Source organism: Gopherus evgoodei, chromosome 1 (assembly GCF_007399415.2).
Source record: "Gopherus evgoodei ecotype Sinaloan lineage chromosome 1, rGopEvg1_v1.p, whole genome shotgun sequence".
NCBI classification, from domain to species: Eukaryota; Metazoa; Chordata; order Testudines; family Testudinidae; genus Gopherus; species Gopherus evgoodei.
In genome coordinates this window covers 162198012-162223511 of record NC_044322.1, presented here as the reverse complement: position 1 = coordinate 162223511, position 25500 = coordinate 162198012, and the positions used below count along the sequence as shown (strand labels likewise).

General features: G+C 41.2%; 2 protein-coding genes across 2 annotated transcripts in view; one reads left to right on the top strand and one right to left on the bottom strand.

Annotated features, from left to right (window-relative positions):
* The window catches only part of LCA5L (lebercilin LCA5 like), a 30065-nt gene extending 17165 nt beyond the window's left edge, over positions 1-12900 (bottom strand). The window contains exons 1-4 of the mRNA XM_030577560.1: positions 12816-12900; positions 9635-9981; positions 6774-7288; positions 1024-1161 (exon numbers count right to left, since the gene is read on the bottom strand). Coding sequence (XP_030433420.1) covers positions 1024-1161; positions 6774-7288; positions 9635-9962 — 981 coding nt within the window. The 5' untranslated portion in view covers positions 9963-9981; positions 12816-12900. The remainder of the gene's footprint in view (positions 1-1023; positions 1162-6773; positions 7289-9634; positions 9982-12815) is intronic.
* A 2887-nt stretch (positions 12901-15787) lies between these two features.
* LOC115658511 (SH3 domain-binding glutamic acid-rich protein-like) overlaps positions 15788-25500 on the top strand; it is a 43687-nt gene continuing 33974 nt past the window's right edge. The window contains exon 1 of the mRNA XM_030577589.1: positions 15788-15993. Coding sequence (XP_030433449.1) covers positions 15949-15993 — 45 coding nt within the window. The 5' untranslated portion in view covers positions 15788-15948. The remainder of the gene's footprint in view (positions 15994-25500) is intronic.

Here is a 25500-nt window from a genome sequence, read left to right as displayed (position 1 = left end):
CCACCCAAAGAGACACTGAAAAACACCTGGAACCAAGAACTGAACTGAGGGGAGAAGGGTAGATCCCAAGCTGGAAGGGTGTCTAGCTTGTGAGTAATAATACCTGAGGTCTCAAGCTGGAGACCAGTGCAGCTGCCTTTCAAGACTTTCTATATCTAGGGTGAGAAATTACTATTTAGTGAAACCACCTTAGCTTATGTGTTTTGTTTGCTTAATAATCTGCTTCATTCTGTTTGCTATCTCTTTAACCACTTAAAATTCACCTTTTGTAGTTAATAAACTTATTTCTTGTTTATAATATAACCTCATTTGTGCAATTCATAATTGAGGTGTGGGGGGGTAAGAGGTTGTGCATACCTTCCTCCACATTGAGGGAGGAGGCGGATTTCATAATATACCTTTGGGTCTGCACTTCAAGAGAGGTGGACACCTGAATGCTGGGGCAAGTCCCTTAAGGTGAGTCTTCCCAGAGCTGATCTCAGTGTCTGTGTTGTTCTGCAGTTGGGTGTGGCCCTGCCTGTGCGTGTGCTGGAGAAGACTTAAGAGCCTGGCTCAGCAAGACAGGTAAAAGGGCGCCCAGGATGGCAAAACAGATGGGCTCAGTGGTATCTCAGCACATTACGTGGCATCCTAAGGGGGGCAACCCGTCACAGTGTCATCTGCAAATTTTATAAGCATACTCTCCACTCCATTATCCAAGTCATTAATGAAAATGTTGAATAGGACTAGGCCTAGGACTGACCCCTGTGGAACCCTGATACAGCTGTAGCATAACATGCTGATCCAGATTCATCAAATGGTAACAGGCAGATATTGTTAATTTCTACTAGTTATTGATCTACTTCAGAGATGTAATTATAATTTAATTTATTTTACTTTTTGATATTTTTGCAGTGTATACATTTTGCATTACATATTCCTTAGTTATCTTATTTAAGAATATAATGAAGGTAACAGGAACATATAACGTAAGACATGTGGCACTTTTATAAAAAAAAGAAACCTATTTTAAACCTTGGGTACCTTAATTTTTTGTTGTAGAGACTTAATTTCCATTTGCAAGTTCTTTGTGATTGTCCGAGCTGCTACAGTCTTCCTATTCTCAGCTGCCAATTGACGACTAAAGATGCTACTGTTCAACTTCAGCTGTTTTTCTAAGCCCTAGAAACATTATATATTTAACCATGTGGTATATTCTCTGGAACTGCTGAAGAATTTCAATTCACACCAGATTTAAAAAATAAGCAGAGTAACATAATGAAAAATGAAACTTCTAATAATCATATTCTACTGTAAATAAAATCTGAAATTAGAAGTTTGTAATAAAACAAAAATGCAGTGTCTCCATTTACATCTAAAATTAATAAAAGCTGGTTTCAAAACAAAGTTTACCCAAAAAAATCAATATCTAAGTATTCAAAAATTAAAAATAAGTCAATATACTAAACTCCTGATGTGTTATCCAATACAGTCTTTTTTGGGGGGATCATCAGGACCTGACTCTCATTTACATTAAAGCCCCTTTACACCACTCTGGCAGTATAAATGAGAATCAGGTCGGGTATCATTTAGATAAGCTGTAATTGCAATGCACTGTGTCGGTATCAAAGTTATAAGCTAAGCACCCAATCCTGCAAAGTCTCCATGAGCAAGACTTTCTACAGACTCTCAGTGGGGGTTTTACAAATAAACAGCTTTCAGAATGGTAGCTGAGTTCAGTTATTCTTTTAATAGAGTAGAAATGAATTTTTGGAGAGTAACTTCACTGTTATAAGATTTTATTAAAAATCAGAGATGGAGGCTTTCCCCATAAAGACAATGAGAGTCAAGAAGTAGAGACATTAAAGGCATGGAATCTTCTTTATTTTCTCTCATCCTATGCCTATATTACACTCTCTCGGGGACATTATTTTTTAACAGTTCTGTAAGCCATTACTTTTTTACTAAAATATTTGTGTTTGATACAGTTATGAATTCAAGTTTGAATGGTCTACATCTAAGTTGGAAGGAGTAAAAGTAAGGATATGCATGAAGTACTTCAGGCACCTAAACTCCAGAGTTAGGCTCCTAAATCCCCATCTGGGGCAGCACTGCAATCCACTAAACTTCTGCTTGGCTGCTGCCTAACTCTGTAGGCACCTAAACTCACTTGGTGCTTAACTTTCCACTGTAAAAGTTCCCTAGGCACCTAAGTTTTAGACTCTGGGATATGCCCACCACTGCCCCACTCTGGGAGTCCAGATGGCTCCCTCCCACCTAAGTCCAGAGTGATTAATGAACCGGGGGAAGATAGGCATTGGGCTGCCTAAATGGGGCTTGATCCAGTAGGTGCCTTCCCTTCCAGATTGGGTCCGATTCAAAATCCAGCTGGAAGAGGAAGGAGTGGTGTCCACCTTATAACTTTTAGTCCAGTGGTTAGAACACTCACCTGGGATGTGGGAAATACAGGTTCAATTCCCCACTCTCTGACAGAGGGTGAGAACAGACTTGATCAGGGGAATCTCCTATTTCTTAGGAGGGTTCTCTAACCACTGAACTACAGGATATTCTTATGTGGGGCTTCCTCAATCTCTCCTGCTGAAGCTGTTCCTTTGTGAATAAATAGTGGAGTGAATGGAGGAGGGGTTACTGGACTTCAGGTCTCCCATGTGAGTGCTCTAACCACCAGCCTACAAAGTCATGGAATCATAGATTAGGGTTGGAAGAGACCTCAGGAGGTCATCTAGTCCAATCCCCTGCTCAAAGCAGGACCAACACCAACTAAATAATCCCAGCCAGGGCTTTGTCAAACCAGGCCTTAAAAACTTCTAAAGATGGAGATTCTACCACTACCCTAGGTAACCCATTCCAGTGCTTCACCACCCTCTTAGTGAAATAATGTTTCCTAATGTCCAAACTAGACCTCCCACACTGAAACTTGAGACCATTGCTTCTTGTTCTGTCATCTGCCACCACTGAGAACAGCTTAGCTCCATCCTCTTTGGAACCCCCTTGCTATCAAATCCCCCCTCACTCTTCTCTTCTGCAGACTAAATAACCCCAGTTCCCTCAGCTTCTCCTAACAAGTCATGTGCCCCAGCATCCTAATCATTTTCGTTGCCCTCCACTGAACTCTCTCCAATCTGTTCACATCCCTTCTGTAGTGAGGGGACCAAAACTGGACACAATACTCCAGGTGTGGCCTCACCAGTGCTGCATAGAGGGGAATAATCACTTCCCTCGATCTGCTGGCAATGCTCCTACTAATGCAGCCCAATATGCCGTTGGTCTTCTTGGCAACAAGGACACACTGCTGACTCATATCCAGCTTCTCGTCCACTGTAACCCGCAGGTCCTTTTCTGCAGAAATGCTGCTTAGCCAGTTGGTCCCCAGCCTGTAGCAGTGCATGGGATTTTTCCCTTCCTAAGTGCAGGATTCTGCACTTGTCCTCATTGAACCTCATCAGATTTCTTTTGGCCCAATCCTCCAATTTGTCTAGATCACTCTGGACCCTATTCCTACCCTCCAGTGTATCTACCTCTCCCACCAGCTTAGTTTCATCTGTGAACTTGCTGAGGCTGCAATTCATCCCATTATCCAGATCATTAATAAAGATGTTAAATAAAACTGGCCCGAGGACCGACCCCTGGGGCACTCTGCTTGATATCGGCTGCCAACTAGACATCAAACTGTTGATCACTACCTGTTGAGCCCGACGATCTAGCCAGCTTTCTATCTACCTTATAGTCCATTCATCCAATCCATACTTCTTTAACATGCTGGCAAGAACACTGTGGAAGACTGTATCAAAAGCTTTGCTGAAGTCAAGATATATCACATCCACTGCTTTCCCCATATCCACAGAGCCAGTTATCTCATCAAAGAAGGCTATCAGGTTGGTCAGACATGACTTGCCCTTGGTGAGTCCATGTTGACTGTTCCTGATCACCTGAACTCTTCCAAGTGCTTCAAAATGGATTCTTTGACAACCTACTCCATGATTTTGCCGAGGACTGAAGTGAGGCTGACCGATCTGTAGTTCAGCAGGTTCTCTTTCTTTCCATTTTTAAAATATGGGTACTATATTTGCCTTTTTCCAGTCATCTGGGACCTCCCTCAATCACCATGAATTTTCAAAGATAATGGCCAATGGCTCTGCAATCACATCAGCCAACTCCCTCAGCACCCTTGGACGCATTAGATCTGGCCCCATGGACTTGTGCATGTCCAGCTTTTCAAAATAGTCCTTAACCTGTTCTTTCACCAATGAGGGCTGCTCACTTCCTCCCCATACTGTGTTTCCCACTGCAGCAGTCTGGGAGCTGACCTTGTCTGTGAAGACTGAGGCAAAAAGAGCATTGAGTATTTCAGCTTTTTCCAAATCATCTGTCACTAGGTTGCCTCCCTCATTCAGTAAGGGTCCCACACTTTCCCTGACCTTCGTCTTGTTGCTAACATACCTGTAGAAACCCTTCTTGTTACCCTTTACATCCCTTGCTAGCTGCAACTCCATTCATGCCTTGACCTTCCTGATTACACCCCTGCATGCTCTAGCAATATTTTTATACTCCCCCCAGTCATCTGTCCAAATTTCCACTTCTTATAAGCTTCCTTTTTGAGTTTAAGCTCACCAAAGATTTCACTGTTAAGCCAAGCTGGTCGCATGCCATATTTGCTATTCTTTCTGCACATTGGGATGGTTTGTTCCTGTGCTCTCAATAAGGCTTCTTTAAAGTACAGCCAGCTCCATTGGACTCCTTTTTCCCTCATATTAGCTTCCCAGGGGATCCTGCCAATCAGTTCCCTAAGGAACAGTGAGTCAGAGTCATTCTCACTCACTCACTCTCTCTCTGACCCAATGACTGCTCCAGTGTGTGGTGTGTGTGTGCGTGTGTATGTTAGGGCACCCATATGGGAGACTCCAGGTCCATTCACTTGTTCATTATTTAATCCACAGTGGAACAGCTTCAAAGGAAAGATTGAGGGAGCCCCACATCAGTATATCCCACGACTCAGTAGTTAATAGCATAAGGTGAGTGTTTTAAGCACAGAGCTAAAGTCACATGGTGGGTACCACCACCACCTTCTACTTCTCCGGTGGCCATTTTGTGTGGTGTGAAGCAGGTGCACAACTCATTCCTTCAAGAAGGGCCTAGGTCACCTGACATTAGGTGGCTGGTTCCCATTTGTGGATCACTAAACAGACGTAGGCGCCTTCCTGAAGCCCAGATTTAGGTGCCTACATCAGAGAGAGATTGGGGCACAGCAAACACTCCTCTCATCAGCATCTCCCATTGGCTAGCTTAGATGGTTCCTTGCCTAGTGTGTTGGCTTTCTAAGTTGCCTATCTCTCCCCATTCATTGTATAGGAGCCTAGGCACCAAATTCAGGCTTTGTGAATCACAGTGTTTTTTCTGTGATTTTCTAGGTGCCTAAAAGTTGGCATTGTGATGCTTCCTGTTTCAATCCTGAAGTCCCTGGGAACACTGCAAAGGCAGTATGCCCAACCCTTGGGGGTAAGGAAAGAACATTCTCCATAGCTCTCTAGAAGCCTCCTACAAGAGCAGTATTAATGAGCTTCAGAAAGAACAATATACAACCAGGGGCGGCTCTAGGCATTTTGCCGCCCCAAGCATGGCAAGCAGTGCCTGCGAGAAGTCCTCCGAAGCCATGGGACCAGCGGACCCTCCGCAGGCAAGCCACCGAAGGTAGCCTGCCTGCCGTTCTCGCAGCGCCAGCAGAGTGCCCCCTATAGCTTGCCGCCCCAAGCACGCTCTTGGCATGCTAGGGCCTGGAGCCGCCCCTGTATACAACCCTCTCCATTGGAGACAGGTTGCTGTAGCGCAGAGGGGTAGAGGCATCAAAGGTGGGCAGATGGGATCATGTTAGCTCTGAGGTAGGTTTTAGGGGATCGCCACACCCAGAAATAAGGAGGAAATAGTGTTATGAATTTATGAGGAAATTGTTCTTGTATTCTTCCCAATGGCTACTCTCCCAATTCTCATTTTACTGAATATATTATTATTTCTTTGTGCTTCTCCTCCCTCCATTTCCTTCTGGAAGAATATTGCATCCTAACAAGAGTGCTGTCTATTCAAATGTTGGCAACAGTTGTTTTTATTAGTTTTGGTCAAATACCCTTAGATATCACAATGGTGGTCACAATATAAATTAATTAAATATTAACTCTGCCAAAAAAACCCTTTGAAATAAATATTAGCACTCATATTGTACATTTCATACAAGAATTTCAAAGTACTTTAGATATATTCATTAATAAAGCCTCACATCACCCTCCTTTAACACTGTCCATCCTTTTAACAGATGGATAAGCTAAGGCTCAAATAAATTCAGTCTTTTGCCCAAGGTCACATATCAAACCAGTGGCAGAGCTAAGACTAGGATTCCTGACTCATGTTTAATTCACTAGTCAACAGCTGCAATATGTTTGACTATACTTGTACTAAGGAGTGAAGGGGAGATTGGAGACAGCTCTCCAGTAGTATGTCATATTTTTAAAGGTAATAGGGCAACAGTTTGACTAATCTTTATTTCCAGATTTAATCCACTGATACATTTTTGCAAGATTTTATTCAAGTTATGGGTAATTTATTCGTAATATCACTACATTTTGGAAAGCTTTGGATTAAAACAAATGGATCTGAATTTCTGTATTGTTAGCTTGCACTATAAATATTCATTTTATATGCATTGATTAATAATCTTGCATTATTCTTTCACAAAAATATTTCCTATTATAGTTCTAAAAATACAAGGACATGCTCCTTATTACCTGTATTCTCTTATCATTTGCTTCCATTTTTTCTGTAAGGATTGATAATCTATGAGTAAGTTCCTCTCTCTCTGCAAGATTCGTGTCTTCTGAAAGTTTCTGCAACACTTGCAAGTCATCTTTAGTCTTTAACAGCTCTGATTCAACTTCTCTGAGCTTCCTGGATGTATTTCGCTCCTGTTCCTGAGACTTCCTAAGGAGTCCCCTTAGAGTTCTTACCTCACTATAATGTTTTGCTATAAGATCAGGCAAGTTATTCTCCGCATTTTCATATTTACCTATTGCTTTCAAGTGCCGATACTGAAGCTGTTTCAGAAGCTGGTTTTCTAAGTTTGAAGCTTCTAGTTTATGCTGGAGGTCAGACAGTTCATTTTTCAGCTCTTTAATTTTGTGAAGTCTTGCAGATAATATACGTTGAGCCGTAGCATCTTTTTTCTGGGAAACCATATTATTCTGAGTACTTAAAAATGAAATATTCTGGAATTGCATCTTCTTAGGTGGCAACTTCTTGCCTCCTGCATTCAGACCAAAACAAACTAATAGTGACTTACATATCATTTAATGGTATAGAAAGCAAAATCAGTACATATCTTTATGCATAACTAGTTATCCTAGGCTACTTAAAGGCAGTATGTATGGCAGTGTCCAAAATCTGTACTAAAATTTCACTGTTCAAATATTTTGTGCTGATACATCTATAGCATGGATTTTTCCTGGCAGTATTTGGCCACAACTATAGCCAGGTCCATATGAGGGCCAAAGGTTCCCTCACTTCCTCATTCTATTGATCACTATCTTCCCCCAGAAACCATCTTCACTCTAGATAGCCTTAGTGCTAATATTTCAGCAACAGCTTTCTCTGAGACAAATGAGGCTCTCTGAGGCTGGTAGGATGTGCTTGCAGAACAGTCTCCCCAATGCCACCTGAAACAAAGTTTGTCTCTCAGTAATTCATTGAAGTCAATGTGTGCTTTGTCAGAGGATTGGGTTGTATGAACCTGATCCAATTCCCTATGGAAAGACTTTAGTGGAGTTGGATAAGGCCTTAGATTAGGAAAATTCAATTCACGATGAAGAAGGAAGAAAACAATAATTTACTGCAAAAATTCAGAAAACAAAGTGATTGTAATAGTACACACCCTACCAAATCTGCATTTAGGAATTTTATACACAACTGTATCAGTTTCAAACCATCTTTTGATTTGAACTAAATAAAAAATAGCTTATAAGCACAAATGTAGTGTTGTTTAAATTATCAGGCATTTAGAATATACAGTTTTCCATTTTATATGCCATATTTGATAAATATTCTTGACAGCCTGAAATTCTAAGGGTACCATTGCTAAGCATCAATGTCCCTTTCTGAAGTATAACTGAACTTTTAAAGGGTTGGGACTGTAAGTCTGACGGTTTTCCTTGCTTTTATGCATAAATTCAATTTCATAGCATCTCTAAGGCATTCCAGGAAGTACATTCCTAGAGAATTAGTATTATAATTGATATAGCACCCAAAATCTCCTTGCCATTTTAAAGATAAAATGTGTATTCAGAGTCCCTGCCTTAAAGAGCTGGTAATCTAGAGCCAGGTCCCTTTTTTAAAGAATATCAGGGTTGGAAGGGACCTCAGGAGGTCATCTAGTCCAACCTGCTGCTTGAAGCAGATTTTTGCCCCAGATCCCTAAATGGCCCCCTTAAGGATTGAGCTCACAATACTATATTTAGCAGCCCAATGCTCAAACCACTGAGCTATCTCTCCCCTGAGAGTGCTGGCTATGAACTATTTACAAGAGCAGGCTCTAAGTAGAAAACAGATTCATAGATTCCAAGGCCAGAAGGGAAGATTGTGATCTTCTAGTCTGACCTCCTGTGTAACACAGGCCACATAACTTCCCCAAAAATAATTCCTAGAACATAGTTTTTAGAAAAGTATTCAGTCTTGAGTCTAAAATTACCAGTGGTGGAAAATCCACCAAAACCCTGGGTAAATTATTCCAATGATTAATTATCCTCACTGTTAAAAAATACACCTTGTTTCCAGCCTGAATTTGTCTAGCTTTAACTTCCAGATACTGGATTATGTTACAGATGAAGGCTGGGGATGGGATTAAGCAAACAAGTGATTACACAGTGAAGTTAGCTGGTGTTTTGTTAATTCCATGATTTTTGACTATAGAGTTTTCTAGTTTTAATTATTTTCTGCAGCCTGTCTTATTAACAATTCTTTGAGGAAAAGACTAGGTTTTACAGGCCTTTTGGAAGAAGTATCTCAAAAGGAGGGGCTTGAAGGCGAAGCGGGTAGAGACATGATGGATGAGGTCATGGAGTTGGGAATTCCAGTTGTGTATGGGGCTGCATGGAAGAAGGCCCAAAGAGTATGTCTACATTGCAATAAAAGACCATGGCTGACCCATGTCAGCTGACTCAGGATCACAGGGTTAGGCCTGTGGGGCTATAAAATTGCAATGTAGATGTTCAGGCTCAGGCTGGACAAGTTTTTGGGACCCTGCAAGGGTCTTGGACAGGGGTGAGAGTTGGCACCTGAGTTTTACAGTCACTTTGTGCACTTGAATGGTGAGAATTAAGGAAATTCATTTCTAGACATGAAAGTAAAAATGTGGGCTTGATGGGGGATATTTTCTTTATTGTTAGTGTTTTGTATAATATGGCTAATTCAATATTATATTGGCTGACAAATGAGACTGAAATAGACCTAAAGCAAAAATTTATTTTAATTTTATTTGACATATTAAGACAAAAACTATCAAGAAGTGGGGATAGTACCAATCTTCATGTGCATATTATTTGGCTATTGTCAAAAATCTAATTTATTAGTGGGGAAACAAGAACAATTTTCTTTTTACCTTTTGGCTGACCATTTTTCTTATTTTTCTTCTTCTGTAGTTTCTTCAATTTGGTTCCTGACAGTTCTAAATAATTGCTATTGCCAACTGATTCAGAATAGTCAGTGAGAAAATCATCAGAATAGTTAACATGAGAACTTTCACTTTCACATTCTCTACTGCACCTACTATAATCATTAATTCTGCTACTTCTGGTGCTCTTACTGGTCCTAGGAGATTCATTACTGCCTCTGCTTCTTGTGTAGATTTCTGACTTACTATCTTCTGGCACTATAATACGGAGGAAACAGTCATCTAGGGCCATCATTGTGTTGCTAGTAGAGGACATCGTAAATGGGTTCCATCACCTATCAGGAGTGGAATGCTTGTCAGTTTATAGATATAAACATGAAAAAACATATTTATTTGCCTCATCAAATGTATATTTTCTCCTTAAGTCTAATAGAAACAGACAATTGTGTGGATGAAATAAGGCAATAATTTAGGACTCATCTTCACTGCAAAAATTAGTTCAAGTTAGAGTTGCCAACTTTGTAATATTTAAAAAGTGGACACTCCAGCAGGAGTGCCAGAACCTCCTCTTCCTCACCCCTGCCCCACACCTTCCCCCGAAGACCTGTCCCTGCCCCACCCCTTCCCCTCAGGTTTCATCCTTGCCCCACCTCTTCCCTGAGGTCCTGCTCCTTCCCTGTTCCTTCCCCCAGAGGCCCCACCCCCATTTGCACCTCTTTTCCCTTCCCCCTGTCATTCGCTGCTCTTCCCGTCTCTCCTATCCTTGGGAGGTACTTGCCTGTGGAGCCAGGGCTGGGAGCTGCAGCCGCCCAATGCACGTAGGCTGCAACCTGGCTAAATAGGGGCTGCTGTGGGTGATGACTCGGTGCCTCCCCACCTCCCTCACCCACAATAACCGGACTTTAGGTGTCCAGTCAGTAGATCTGACCGGATACTGTCAGGTCCCCTTTTCAATCATACTTTCTGTTCGAAAACCAGGCACCTGGCCACCGTAGTTCAAGTAGGTACTCAGATTAATGCACTGGAGCTAGCCTAGCTCAAGAGTGACCACACTTCAAAACAAATGCCATCCGTCAGCCTCAAGGCGTAGGGGAACATGACGGGGCCATCAGTGAAAGAGCCTACCCTGAGTTATGGGTTATATGGTAGGAGCTCTGTAACCCCCACACTGGAAACAATTAAATTGCTGATGGGCAGGTAGCACCTCGCCCCTGTATTTATAATTTAACAAAAGTGTGGCCTGCTATTTAAAATCTATCAATTTGTCTGTCTTCATTTCACAATTGTGTCCAACTCAACACTGGAGTTACAGACTGATTTGTTTAGCAGCACAGAGTGACTGGATTAGCTATTGCTGAGTTGTAACCCTACTACATTACTAGTTGGAGCATTAGAAGCACTGGAGCTTCAACTCCCCAGGGCATGGCTATACTGTATCTGGGAGTGAGCCTTCTAGCTCGGGTCCACATACTCATGCTAGCAGGGCTCACCTAGCATTCTAAAAATATCTTTGTAGATATTGCAGCTCGGCTGGAGTTTGGCCTCTGAAGCCTGGCAGGGGGCTTGAGAGCTCGAGCTCCAGACAGAGCCACAATGTCAAAGCAATGTCTACACAGCTATTTCCATAGTGCTAACACAAGCCCTGCAAGCATGAGTCTGTGGAGCCAAGCTAGAAGGCTCACTCCCAGATGCAGTGTAGACATGCCTGGACAGGCCAGCTAGCTCAAGCTTAAAACACCATTTACTTCCAGCTAGACATTTTTGTGTGTGGATGAGCTGAGTTAGGGATAATGCTCAAGTTATAAGTCAGGGCTAACTGTGTTGTGCAGACAAACCCTTAGATTCTAGAGAGAGAATATTATACATAATCTTTGTTATTTAAGAGCTTAACACAGTGTAGGCATATGTTCTCAGGAGTCTGAGAAGAGGGACACAATTTAGTGTACCGGTCAGGGAGTTCATATTAAATTGTGAGGATAAAAAGAAATAATAAACTCTTTTATTCAGAAAATAACATCAAACTAAGACATTTCCAGATTTATGAGTACTTGACTTAGGTACATTTTCATATGCTTTTGGCATATATCTAAGGAGGCTCAATTGCATTTGAAAATGTGTCCTTTCCCCTCTTGTTTTCAAGCAAAATGAACTGTGAATTTTGGTGAGTTTTTCAGAAAATAGGGCAATTTTCATATTAATAACAAGATAGAAAACACACTTCTAGTTATTATTCACATGAGATAGGGACAGCAAATCAGAGAGTGTATAATTGCTTATTCACTGCATTTTACTTATTGGAGCTACTAGGAGCTAGGGTGACCAGATGTCCTGATTTTATAGGGACAGTCCCGATCTGTGGAGCTTTTTCTTACATAGGCACCTATTACCCCCAACCCCCTGTCCTGATTTTTCACACTTGCTGTCTGGTTAACCTTACTAGGAGCTAGCACAACAGATTAAGTTACACTCTCAGCAGAGCCATTTTTAAATTGTGATTCTTCAAAGGACTGCTTCCTGCGTGGGTTCACTCTGCCTCTTAACATCATATGAAACCTGTCAGGGGAATTCACCTCATGCGGGGACCTCTCCTCTCTCCCCACAGGGGATACCCTAACACATGGGATATTCTAGGAGGAGTGGCAGTGGCAGTACTTTGCCCCAGTGATTCTGTGCCACTGCAGTGATCCATAAGGGATCAGAAATCATGTTTTAGCCTAGGTATTAGGCGAGGATCTACATTCAAACATGGTTTACAAACTCTGTTTCAACCATCATTTGGCCCCAGGCATCCAGAAGCAGCAGAAACGGGGGTGGAGTGGGGGGGAGAGACATGAATTATGGTTTGAATACAGTCAAAAGAAAGAACAGGAAAGCACAGCCTGGGTGAGGAGAGTGTTACTATATGGTTCAGTGGTTCCCCCAATCAGCCAGTCCAAGGCCCAGGGCACCCCCAGGCCAGCTCAGTCTGAAGAACAAATGGGCGCAGGGCAGGAATGGGATGGAGCTAGAACCTGGGACACCACAGGCCCTGCAAGGGATGGAGATGCTGCCAGGATCGGAAGGGCAGCCTGCTTGAGGGTCCCCTGGAGCTCCCCCCCCCCTCCCCCGGCACCGGTAGGACCCCTCCCCGCACTGCCCCGCACGGGGCGGGGCTCTCATCCCCTCTTACCTGGCTCTCTCCGTTGTCCTAGCGGGAGAAGCTGTTTTCGGTTCTTTGTTGCTATGGGAACGGGGCACTCTGGCGCTGTGCATCCTGGGGCTTGTAGTTCAGTGTTCGGGGCGGAGAGGGGTGGGTTGTTCCTCCGGCCACCTTCCCCTTCCTATTTCTGCTCGAACCCTCCCACGCTCTCTCCTCTTCCCCCTTCCCGACTTCTGACTTCATTAGTTTTCGGAAATAAATGCTCTCTGCTGTGTTTGCATTGCTGCCCCCTACAGCAGTTCCCAGAGCCCCCAATCTCCATCCACAGACAGGGGCTGAAAGGGGGAGCCCACCCCGGATCTATTTTACAGTGAACAGCAGCAGTGATCGCTCCTATTGCTCGCTCCATCAGATCCATGTAATAACCCGCAATGTCTGATGCCTTAGAAACACACCAGGCTCTCTTCTCGCTACAATCCCAGCAGTGCTATTAGGCTGTAGGGAGCCTATGACTGAAAGTGAAACGCCTCTTTGAAACATACACAGCAAAATCCTCCTCACAGGTTAGCCCCCAAAAGAAGGGAGGTGGTAACACACTCAGCCCTATTCACAAGCTCCAGAGAAAGGAGGGACTGAAATAAAATTAACTGAGCATTTTAGGATAAAAAAAAACTAATGAAAATATAATTCTAAACATTAAAACAATTTTCTTCAAACCCGGGAGTAAAAAGAATTGTGCTCCACAGCAGAAACCTGACATTTTAAATCAATAGAAATTTGGGCCAGATCCTGTTCAGTAGGAGTTTCAGGTACAGAGTGGCTACATACAGGATCTTGCTCTTTGACAGCTGAGTAATAAAAAGGAGTAATGCACTGTTCATCATTTTTGTTACTTTTGTACTGCAAGGTACTAAATGGCTTAATGGCCCCATCCTGCAAGTACTGATGTGTTTAATAATTATTAGTGGCACAGCTATTCATGATAGTTGGCACTATGACGTGTAGAAAATGATTACAGGATCAGACCCTTCATCTGTAATTCTGCAAAACATTTTGAGACCTGTAAAAGATGCTATACAAATCAATCAACAAAAATAATAGTTCAAAACTGGCTAAAATTTTTATTTTGTGATTTTTTAAAATTAATTTTCATAAAGAAACCACACAAATACAAAAAGGTAATTGACTCACAGCTTGTATGTGTTATCAGATATTGCACATTTTGCAGGCTATCCAATAGAATTATTCCACTACAAGGCTTGTCAGAACTACACGACCAGACAATATAAAATCAGACAATATTACAAAGACATGAAATGGTGTGGGTGGGGGGGAGGGGTAACAATAATAAAAAAAAAGGCATACACAAATAGACAAGAAAAGGAAAGAGAGGAGAGGGAGTGGGGCAGGATGGAGGGAAAAAACAGAGAGGTCCAATGCAATGGAAGTCTGGCATTATTTGAGCTATCTAAGCATTCTTTATCCAAATTTATCAAAAAACATGGTCCAAGTTTCTTTGAATTCATATAATTGCTCTCTGCTAAAATAATTTGTGTTGAATTTAGTAAAAAAGTCTCCAGGGTAAATGCTTATATGCCAAGTTTTAGCACAAAGCACCATTTTCTGGCCACAGTTTCTTTTTCTTTCTCTTTTTTTAAGAAAAATTGTCTGCAAAGGTTTTTTACTACCTGTCTTCACTACTTGCAAGACTGCCTCTTGTCTCCTTATTGGAGAAGCAGGTGACAGAGATTATGAAATAGTGAACTTGGTAAAGTGTCCATTCTGTTGTTTTTTTCAATAAATTTCTTCTGAATCCCATTTACATAAAGATGGAAATAATTTTTCACACAACAGAGCAATGTATCTTTAAAATTATATAATGGTCCAAATAGGTAGTAAGTCACTTGGCAAGTGCAATTCTTACTGCTTACTATGAGTATAACTCTATTGGAGTCAATCATAGTTAGCATTATGTTCCGTGTTAAGAATTTGCAGGATTGGAGCCCTGAAGCCTTGAATCTTAAAGTTAAACATTTAAAAATGTTTTGCAAAACTGAGGCCTAAATTCTTGAGCCATAGTTCGCCTCTGGCATTAGGAGTCTCAATTCCATTGAAATCAATGGAGTTGAGACTATTTACACGAGTGATGAATTTGGCCCTTCCAATTAAAAAATTACGTGATAGTATTGCACACTCCTAAAATAACATTCATTCTGAAAGATCCCCAAAAGCTAAACAATATGTGTATACAGCAGCCACTGACAGACAGCTGTCCATGGGAAGGAAAGCAGCAGTCACATGGAAAACCAGTGCCTTCTACTATTCAGAGAAGAAAATATTTTCACAAGGAAACCTGGCCCCACTCTTGCAAAAAGTGCCATGGGCTCTTCACTGGCCACATAGAGTACAGAAAAACTTGTTTTTTAGGGTCTCAGGCATGGGGTTATCCACCTGCCTTCCCGTATCTCACCCACCCCAAAATTAATCCACAATGGCCTAACATATATTGCAAAGAGAAAACAGAGCCATAAAGTTTCCCAAAGCTTCAGAATGTTTGGAACTGTGGCTTTAGTTCAGGCTGATCTCAGAATTGTTGTTTCCAGATTGTTTTGATTTTAAAAGTAGAGATTGTGGCTGTTACGCTGCATATAAGCTTCAAACTGAGGCTCCTTTTTTTAGTCAGAGAGTGGGTGTGAGCTCCTAAATACAGGGGATTATTATAAAAATGCTGACATCCCTTTAAACTTTGTCCTGCAGCTTTGCAAACTCTTCCAACACTCTTTCCCCACCCCACCAGCATTTTCCTTGCCCTGTCTGATTGGTGCACTGCTCTCCTTTGCCTTTTACGGACTGTCACCCGGTCAATTCTAAAGTGAAAAGGCTAGGGGCAGGTGCAAGTCCCTCTGCTAGATACTTTTGCCAACCAATCCTCTCCCAGCTTCTAGGCTCCCAAAATACCTAAAAGAGCCAATAAAGTTAAGGAAGCCCAGGATACCAGTGGGTGGGAGAGGCTAAAACTAGTTAGATTTATGTGGAAGGGAGATTCATTTGGGAAGGGATCCTGGCTGCCCTGGGAGCTGCTGCATGTCAGGCTCACTCTCAGGGCTCTGGTGACTTGTAGATAACAGGATTGTTCTGGTGGTTCTCTTCTATAACAGTCAAAATGGTGATCAAAGTCTTTGTAGCCACATCCTCTGGGTCTACAGCGGTAGGTTACTCATGTAATGTATGTTTCTCCCCTACCCTCTCTTCACCAGGATCAGTTTTTTTGTGAATTAACTGGTGTCTAAGTATGGGATGTGTATGTACTAGTTACCAGGTGAGCCTGGGTCTGAATGTGAGGGAAACAGTGAGATGTCTCTAACAGGTAATTCTTGCAAGTGCCTCCACACATGGAGAATTATAGTTAATAAATATGGGTTGTGTGTATTAAATTCTAATTGCAATTCATATATTGATGTCTAAATATAGTTTCAATTAATAGACTGAAATCTTTGCAAATAATATATACAATAAGTGTATACAAAATAGGCTATTCTGTTGCCCATTGCCCTAAAAATATTGAGCTAGGCTGTTTGCAGTAGAAAATTTATATATATATATATATATATATATAAACTTTTGATAAATATTTTGTGACTCTGCTAGGGTTTAATGCTGTTGCATAGTGGATATTGTTTCCAGGAAAAATCCAGAACCAAAGTGAGAAGAGTAAAATTATGCAGAGTAAACATGTTCCCAGTTATCCTCTGTCCCCACACCCGTTTATTTTATTTTATTTTTGCCTCTTAAAAGGCTATACTGGGGGTTTCAATTTTGAACCTTGCTAATGTAGTTGTCAGCACAATATGTTGGCTTAAGTGAAGGGCATGTGAAGAGAAGAGAGAGCTGGAAATCCAGGGGAGGTGGGAACTGGGAAAGGACTATTTCCTTTTATATCCAGTTCCCAGAGGAGCTCAGATTGCAGCCTTGCTTTAGCAATCGCTCAATCACGGTGACACAGTAAACAAACTGGCTGGTGCATGCACATAACTGTAACTGCATCTCTACAGTTACACCGACACCTTTCCTTAAGAAACTTCCAGAGAAGAAGAGAGTTGAAAAGTACTGAAAAAGCCACTCTTCTCTGGAAGAGTCTGTCTCTGGCAACTAAGTAGAGCCCCACTAATACTTAAAGTGCATCATAACAAAGAAATTACAAAGCTCTTACTAACCTTGCTTAACACAGAGCTTTTCAGCTTGAAACACTTTTATTGTAGACTTTTTTTAGACCCATTTTAACAACTCTATTTTTTTATGAAAAAAATACGATGTAAGGGATGAGAACAGCAATAAGGAACATACTGTTGGGTTGCTAATCTGTAGTCAAGCACAGATTATTTAAATGGATATATAAATTACCATCTACCTTGCACAGATTTACTCTTTTCTTACATTTGATCTTTGAAGGAGAATCATACCTGGCTATCTTTGTTCCCAATCAGCTGTCCTTAATGAAAGGCTGCAAGCATGATTGAAGTCACTCTCTACAGATTTTTAAGCTTGAGCCTCTGGACTAAGACCCCAATTCCCAAAAACACTTAGGCACATGCTTAAATCATTGCCGTCAATGAGACTATTCATGCTTAAAACTGCACGTTTCAGTGCTTTCCTGAATCAGAGCTATATTCACCTAGCTGGCAGCTGTAGCAGAATCCTTTCTTCTGTGGATAAGGCACTGAAATGAAAGGGATACATAACATGCCCTGAGCAGTGGATTACATATACTTACCATCCAGATGCACCAGTTTAAGCATTGCTAAGGAAGGTGATCGATGCCAGATGGACTTTATAAATGTTGCATTTATTGATCCCAATCTTCAGTCGTTAGCAGTATATGAATATTATGCTAGTGAAATGCCAACACAGTTTGGTTGACATTTGTTTGTTTGTTTGTGTGTTAGTTGAACCATTTTTACACACTTTTCTACAAGCACAACTTTAATTCTGCATTTCCTGGATTTTTAATCGTAGACAGGTGCGTTGTGTGCACATGTTTTTTTTTAACACCACCGTTCTCAAATGGTAATATATACTCAGACTATGATATGAGCATGCAACTTTAACTACTCCTTAACAAAATGTTTTGCTTGAGGGATTTTGTAAGAAGTCATATTGTTCTTATTGTAGTATTACTATAGAACAAGAGGGATGTAAAGTGCCCTTTTAATAAACTTTATATATATATATATATATATATATATATATATATATATATATAAGCATGAAACTCATCTCCTACAGAGGGATAGCACAAGGCACACACGTTACTTAAATCCCACTTAAGAATGGTACAAAATAAGGCTTGTCCTTCTGTGAATTTTATCAGTTCAGAATTTAAATTGTACTGGTATTACTGATGCAGCCTCCAGTTTGGCTATTTACTATTACTTCAAATGTTTATTGTTTTGAAACAGAATAAAAACATGATTGGCCCAAATGCAACTGGTGTAAGTCTGCATAACTCAATTGTTGTATGCATTGCATGTTGTTGTAGCTGTGTTGGTCCCGCGATATTAGAGAGACAAGTTGGGTGAGGTAATATCTTTTATTGGACTAACTTCTGTTGGTGAGAGAGACAAGCTTTCCAGCTGGACAGAGTTGAGCTCTTCCTCAGGTCTGGGAAAGATATCACAGCTTAAAACAAGGCTGAACAGATATGTGCAAACTACTTAGCTAACCTATTCTAAAGGACAAATCAAGGTGAAGTGGTGGTAACGGGTGCTAACTGCTTATGCTAAATACTTATGTTCACTCTTGTATTTAGCTGTGATATTTATCTTTCCCAAACCTGAGAGAGAGCTCTATGTAGCTCAAAAGTTTGTCACACCAACAGAAACTGATCCAATAAAAGATTTTACCGTGTCATCTGCCTTTTCCGTCTAGCTCAGTTGTTTTAAAAGTTATACTCATATGGATTTGTATTTGCAATACATTATTGATTTACTAAAATATTTTCCCAAAGTGATGCCATAGACCAGATCCTCAGCTGGTGAAAATTAAATTGATTGGATAGATTTTTCCCTTACCAAATCTTTACATATTTTAAATAACTTCTTTTATTATAGATTTCCTAATAAGAGCATTTAGTTTATGCAGAGCTATTCATTAAGAAAAATTGGAGATCAAGACTTAATTTTAGCATACAGATTTACCAGATGGTTGGCTTAAAGTCATAACAATTGAAGTCATTTCCTAACTATCTCTTAAAGTATTAAGATAATATATCAGCTTCCAGGATTTCTAAAGAAATACACTGCTGTATAATAAATCAGAAGAGGTATCATTCTTTAGGAGAGAGAATACCATAGCTCCTCCAATATTCCTTACTGCTGTTCATGGTTATGACACCTCAGAAATCTTTTTATGTCACTTTATAAACCCTTGTTATATCTGACCTTTTTATGTGCTCACCTGCCTTCTAAGAATCAATTTGTAATTATAAAAGGAGATGAATCAATGCACCTGGAAGTGCACCTTGTGTCTGCCACCATGCAGAGTGTTTGCAGGATTGGGCCCATATCTTGCATATTCTCAGTAAGTCCAATCATTTCCCTTCATAATAAGAGTGGCAGGGGGTGGGATTCCTCTCTCCAGATCTCCCTCATCCCACACAAAAAGGGGTTTGCCTCTGTGACCGGAATCCCCAGTGGGGGCCATCTGAGGTCACTCAATTAGGGTGAACTGCAAAGAATGGGGCTGACAATCCCCAAAGCTGGTGGATATTTCAATACTTAGATTTACCCAGCCAGCACAAAACAGTTTCCGTAATACCTCACTGGTTACCCAGAAACCAACAACACAGTTCCCTCAAATTAACCCAGCCTCAAGCCTCCATCCAGGTACCCAAGTCAAATATGATGAAGATTTCTGAAAATCTTATTTCATCATAGAAAAGAAAAGGTTCTACCAATTTCAAAGGATCGGACACATTACCTCCCAAATTAATGAATATTCCAGATCTTACTCAAATACCTGCTTACAATTTGTATTAACTAAACCAAAATTTATAAAAAAGAGAGAGTATAGTTAAAAGATCAATATATACACAGACATAAGCTCAGTTCTTGAGGTTCAGATACATAGAAGAGATGGTGAGCTTTGTAGTTGCAAAGAGTTTTGTCTATAGGTTATACTCCAATATTCAGGGTGTCTGCAGCTGAACTGGGACCTCATTTTTGCAACTCAAACCTCCTCTGATGAAGCTTAAGCAGATCTGAGATGTCAGGATTGGGACCCAATGGTTTTTTATACAGTTTTGCTTGACCACACAGTCCTGGGTAAACAATAGGTTTTTGATGTAACCTGTTTCCTAAGTGCTACCAGTAATTAGTTACACAAATCCATTCGGCAGTCTATTACAAACTTCAAAGAGACGTATAGGCAATGACATTATTTCACCCAAGATTAATCTAAATGTTAATGTTTCCTTTTGATCTCTGAATTAATAGTTATAGTGACAGACAGGAACTATCTGTTTACATAGCTAGCATCTAAGATACTCACAGTTAATATCACTGCTTAATTCTTTAACAATACAGGTTTGCATTTCAAAGTTCTAGCTTATCTAGTCTTGAGTGACCTTAATTGCCATTTCTAATAAGTCTCTCTACTGGGCCACTCTGGGTTAGTTAGCCTGCAAGATACTTAACCCTTTCCGGCCATGTGTGGCACTCTTGCAACGAATCTTATAGAATGTACCAGTGGTCACAATAATGATTTGCATGATTATATTTTAATTAGATAACATCACAGCCACCTGTTTGTGTAGCATTGTAAGGCTTATGTGGGTGTGACACTGTGTCTATAGACACTGTGTTACTTACTTTGGTAGTTGGCTGTCTTGTCAATTTCACAGCAGGAACCCTCTAATTGACAAGAAAGTCAGGCAGCTAGAGCCCAGCTTCCCTCCTCCCCTGCCCCTACTGCCCTGGAAATCTGGGTGGCTGGACCTTGCTCCCAGCTGGGAGTCCGGGAAGAAGCCCGAGGGGGTTCCCCTGCCTGGCTGGGTTGGGACCATTGACTGTCTTGTCAATTTCATGGCTGAGTTGTGAAATTGACAAGGCTGCCCAGCTCCTGGCTGGATGGGGGAGCCTGCTTTCATAAAATGTATTTTGTAAAATGTAAACAACATATTCAGGTTTTAAATTCTTGCTGACCCTGATAAAAATTGTGTGTTAATGTTTGGATTGGATAGTGTATATAGCCATCCAGTGTGTTGTTGTGAAGAAGGGGAGAGGAAAGAGAGGTCATTTAGCAGGCACCTAGCCAGCTGAGGGCAAGTGAAGGCCTGTGTATTTGAAGTATTGAGCCCTTAGACTTCAATTTTACAAAAACTCATCCGTTCAGCAGGATTGTGACTGAATACAGAATAACTGTATTCTTTTACTTTGAAATACATGCCAGAGCACTAGTATCTGGGAGGAATGGGGGTGGGTGAATTTGGCCATGTGTAGACTTGAACTCCTATTGCAAACAGAGAAACAGGATAGCACCTCTTACTATGCTGAGCCACAACAGAAGCAGCAATATAATAAACATAAATAATTCTGTCAGCTCATCAAGAACAGATTGTTTTTATAGTGTTAGATCAGAGAACTGCATCAACTTTATTTGCCAGCTTTAATGCTGCTCTAAACTTGCTGACCAGATACCCTCTGCTGCTACTGGACACTTATGGACAGTTGGTCAGTGGGTAAACTTCGGATGTCAAGGAAATAGGTGAAAATATTCTGCTCCACAACGGAAGAAACTACCACTAGTGGCTGGGATGCAGAAGCACCACTCATTCAAATGTGGGCCAGCTGCCCACCTGTGAGAGGAGCTGGACCAAAACAGTGATGCTGCGACCCCTTGCACCAGTGGTAGGTCAGAGTGCACAGAATAGGGAGCCATGCCCAGCTAGCCCCATGAACTAGAAGTCACTTCAACTGGGGCAGGTGGTCTGGGGGGTCAAAGTGAGACAGTCCTATGAAACCTATGACTGTTGGGAGCTATGTGTGAGATCTGATCCTGCGGGCCCCACCTCAGGTTCCCCTTCAGATTGATCTATACAGAACTTTCATGGAGCCCACCTCTGGCACAAAGAGAATGCGCCCTGTATGGCTGATTTATCTGTACCATCCACTCACCCACACAAGGGTGAGGGAGATTTCAGTAATGTACATGAGCACCTTGTATGGGCCCTCCACAAGGACATAAATTTCACCATTTGAGTGCATAGAAGAGCAGTGTCTGAACAGAGCATGAGCATGATGATTTCATCATATCCCCCTTAATGTATTTTTCTTCTTTCCACCCCACATCCCCATCTCCCACTTTCTAACTCACCAAGCCCCCATCTCACACCCCTTCCCCCTCAGGCACCTCCTGAATGGAGAGGAGGACACCAGGGACCCAACAGTTGAACAACTCACAGTCCAATCCCCTCCAAGGGACTGGTGGAAAGGAGCTGTTGTTCCATCAATGATTATCCATTCCCTGTCCCTACTGAAATGCAAGAGTGGGAAAGAGGTGGAGTCAGGCTTGCACTGGTGATGGAGGGGGATTGTTTACCTTAATCTGTACAGATGACAGCAAGAAGGCCATGCTATGTGTGAGCAGCATTTATTATTATTATTTATTACTGTATTTTGGCATTTACTACTGGCACTCAAAATAATAGGTGCAGTAGGGTTGCAAAATATCATCTCAGGACTCAAATAATTTCACAGTCACTGCTTAAGAAGCCTCTCCACAGAGATAAGTGTTATCACTAAAGCCCTCCTTCATTTGTGGCACCTTATAGACTAACAGATGTTTTGGAGCATGAGCTTTCATGGGTGAATACCCACTTCGTCAATGCATCATGCATCTGACGAAGTGGATATTCACCCACGAAAGCTCATGCTCCAAAACGTCTGTTAGTCTATAAGGTGCCACAGGACCCTTTGCTGCTTTTACAGATCCAGACTAACACGGCTACCCCTCTGATCCTTCATTTGTGATTGTCATAAACAGATAGTTAAGGGTTAATGCCTCTTTTACCTATAAAGGGTTAAGAAGTTCACCTCGCCTAGCTGGCACCTGACCAGAGGAACCAATGGAGGAGCAAGATATTTCAAAAGGAAGGAGGGAAGTTTTCCTTTGTTTAGATTTTCAGTTTCAGCTGGAGTGAAAAAGATCAAGGAACCAGTCTCTTATCAGAGTAGTAAGTTTTAGAAAGGGATAAATACGTTTGTTTATTTTCTTTGTAACTTGTCTTGGTACCATTAAGGGAATTATCAAATTGGGTATTTGGGTATTTTTTGTGTGTAACTAAATTTGTGCCCAGGGGAACATCCTCTGTGTTTTGAATCTGTTGTCTGTGAGAGTAGCTGGTATGGTAATCTCTCCCAGAGGGTTTTCTTTTACCTTTTTCTTTTCTTTAATTAAAAGCCTTTTTCTTAATACCTGATTGATTTTCCTTGTTTTTAGATCCAAGGGGGTTGGATCTGGATCCACTAGGAGTTGGTGGGAGAAAGGAAGGGGGATGGTTAATTTCTCCTTGTTTTAAGATCCAAAGGGTTTGGATCTGAGTTCACCAGGGAATTGGTGAAGTCCCTCAAGACTACCCAGGGAAAAAAGTAGTACTTAGGGGTGGTGGCAGGGATACCAGATCTAAGCTTGTAATTAAGCTTAGAAGTGTCCATGCAGGTCCCCACGTCTGTACCCTAAAGTTCAGAGTGGGGAAGGAACCTTGACAGTGATATTGCAGAAATTGGGGATCCTGCAATATTCGTCTTCCTCTGCAATTTTGATTTTAATTAGCCTACTTTGTACAGTCACAATTTTGCATACATTTTGAGTATGCGATTAGTACTGCACTAACATTCAATGCCTGTAAAACGTAAAAGGCTAAAGTGACTGGACTCAGTTTCTACAGCAGTTACGTTAAGACATTTAGTCTTTTGAATTTTACATTGTACCAGTCACTTTAAAAAAAATGAATGTAATATAGTTGCAGCAAAATGTCTGGTTATCAAAAAAATTAGCAGGCATAATGTAATACTTAAGGGTTTATATCACTCCAGAATATTTTTTTAAACAAATAGGTCGACTCTGGCTTTTCCAAATTGCTGCTATTAATTAAAGTCCATTATTACGTTTCTGTGATTCTTCCATGTCTTGTCCTCAATTCACCCACAATTATTTGAAGATCATCCTGGGATTCAAGTAGGGCCTTAGTGATTTTATAGCTGAGGCACAGAGCTGCTAAAGGTTACATGGGCAGGGATTGTTATTTTATCTAGGTACCCAATGCCTAGGACAATGGGGGCCTTGATTGTGGTGGCTAATGTTACTGCAATGCAAACAATAGATAGTAGATCTGGGGCAGAGATGAGAACAGAACTCCTATTTCCATATTTTGTTCACCAGTACAGTATAAGATGTTCTGATACTTTATATGCTTTCAGTCCCATGTATTGATACTAAAACAGAGGCCAAGGTTTTTATTCAAAACTGTTTTGAACACATTTACAATAGACTTTTATTGATGCTGCCTCTGACCTGAGATAACATTAATGTGAGTCACCCCTTTTACAACTATCTGTAAATAAATAACACATAATACAGTATTGACAGCCCCAGGCATTCAAAAATCATGAGTCAGACCCTGCCCCTGCCCTCAACTAAGTACAACACTGGCTTAAGAATCACCAGAGATTAAAAAGTGATAAACATTGAGGTCTTTCCCCCCTCTCTGATTTCCTTTTTTAAATGTCTCTGTATTTGTTTTATACTCTGTCCTAATATTGTTTGAGCTGAATGTTCTATCCCACTATACCTATGTGACTCTGAAATTAGACAAACCTTGCTTACCCATGTCTAATACTTAAAGCCATAAACTAGGCAATGCTGGGTTGCAGTTCAACTGTCGTTCCTCCTCCCTCAGCTCTTGGAGCACTAGGTGATGTTGTGCCCTGTGTACCATATATGCTTAAATTCCTGTGCACAATGAGATGGGCTAATGCTGGAATTAGAGCTGTTAACACTGTGTTTACTGGCTTTTGTAGCATTAGGTATAAGCATTAGTATTGTTTGAATGTCTATTTTGTGTATGATTTATACAGATGTTCTCTTATTAATTTCTTCTGATGAGATGCCCTTGTGAGTGCCCAAGGCAACCCGTCCTGTCATCAGAGAGTTTCCTTAAAAGAACTGTGCAGTTAAATGGCCTTTTAAAAAATGTTTCCCTTTTGAAAACAGAACCAAACAACTTCTTAGACCTGGTCTACACTACACGGTTAGGTTGACACAAGGCAGCTTTTATTAATCTAACTGTGGATGTGTCTACATTTAAATTTTGCTCCCATCGACATAACTGTCCCACTAGGCTGACGTAATAACTCCACCTCCCTGAGCAGCATAGAGGCAAGGTCAATGCAGTTAGGTCAATGCCGTGTCAGTGTAGACATTGTGTTACTTATGTTGGTTGTTACTGGCTTCCGGGAGTTGTTCCACAATGCCCCACCCTGACTGGTCTGGTTACTGTTGTGAACTCTGCTGCCCAGGGGCCAGGTGGAAAGGCAGCCACTGCTCCCCTTTAAAGCCCTGCAAATTTTTGAAATTCCTTTTCCCAGTTGTCTGGCTTAGCAAACACACCTAGCAACTCTCCATTGTTGTGTGCAACTGCCCAGCTGACCATGCTGGCTCC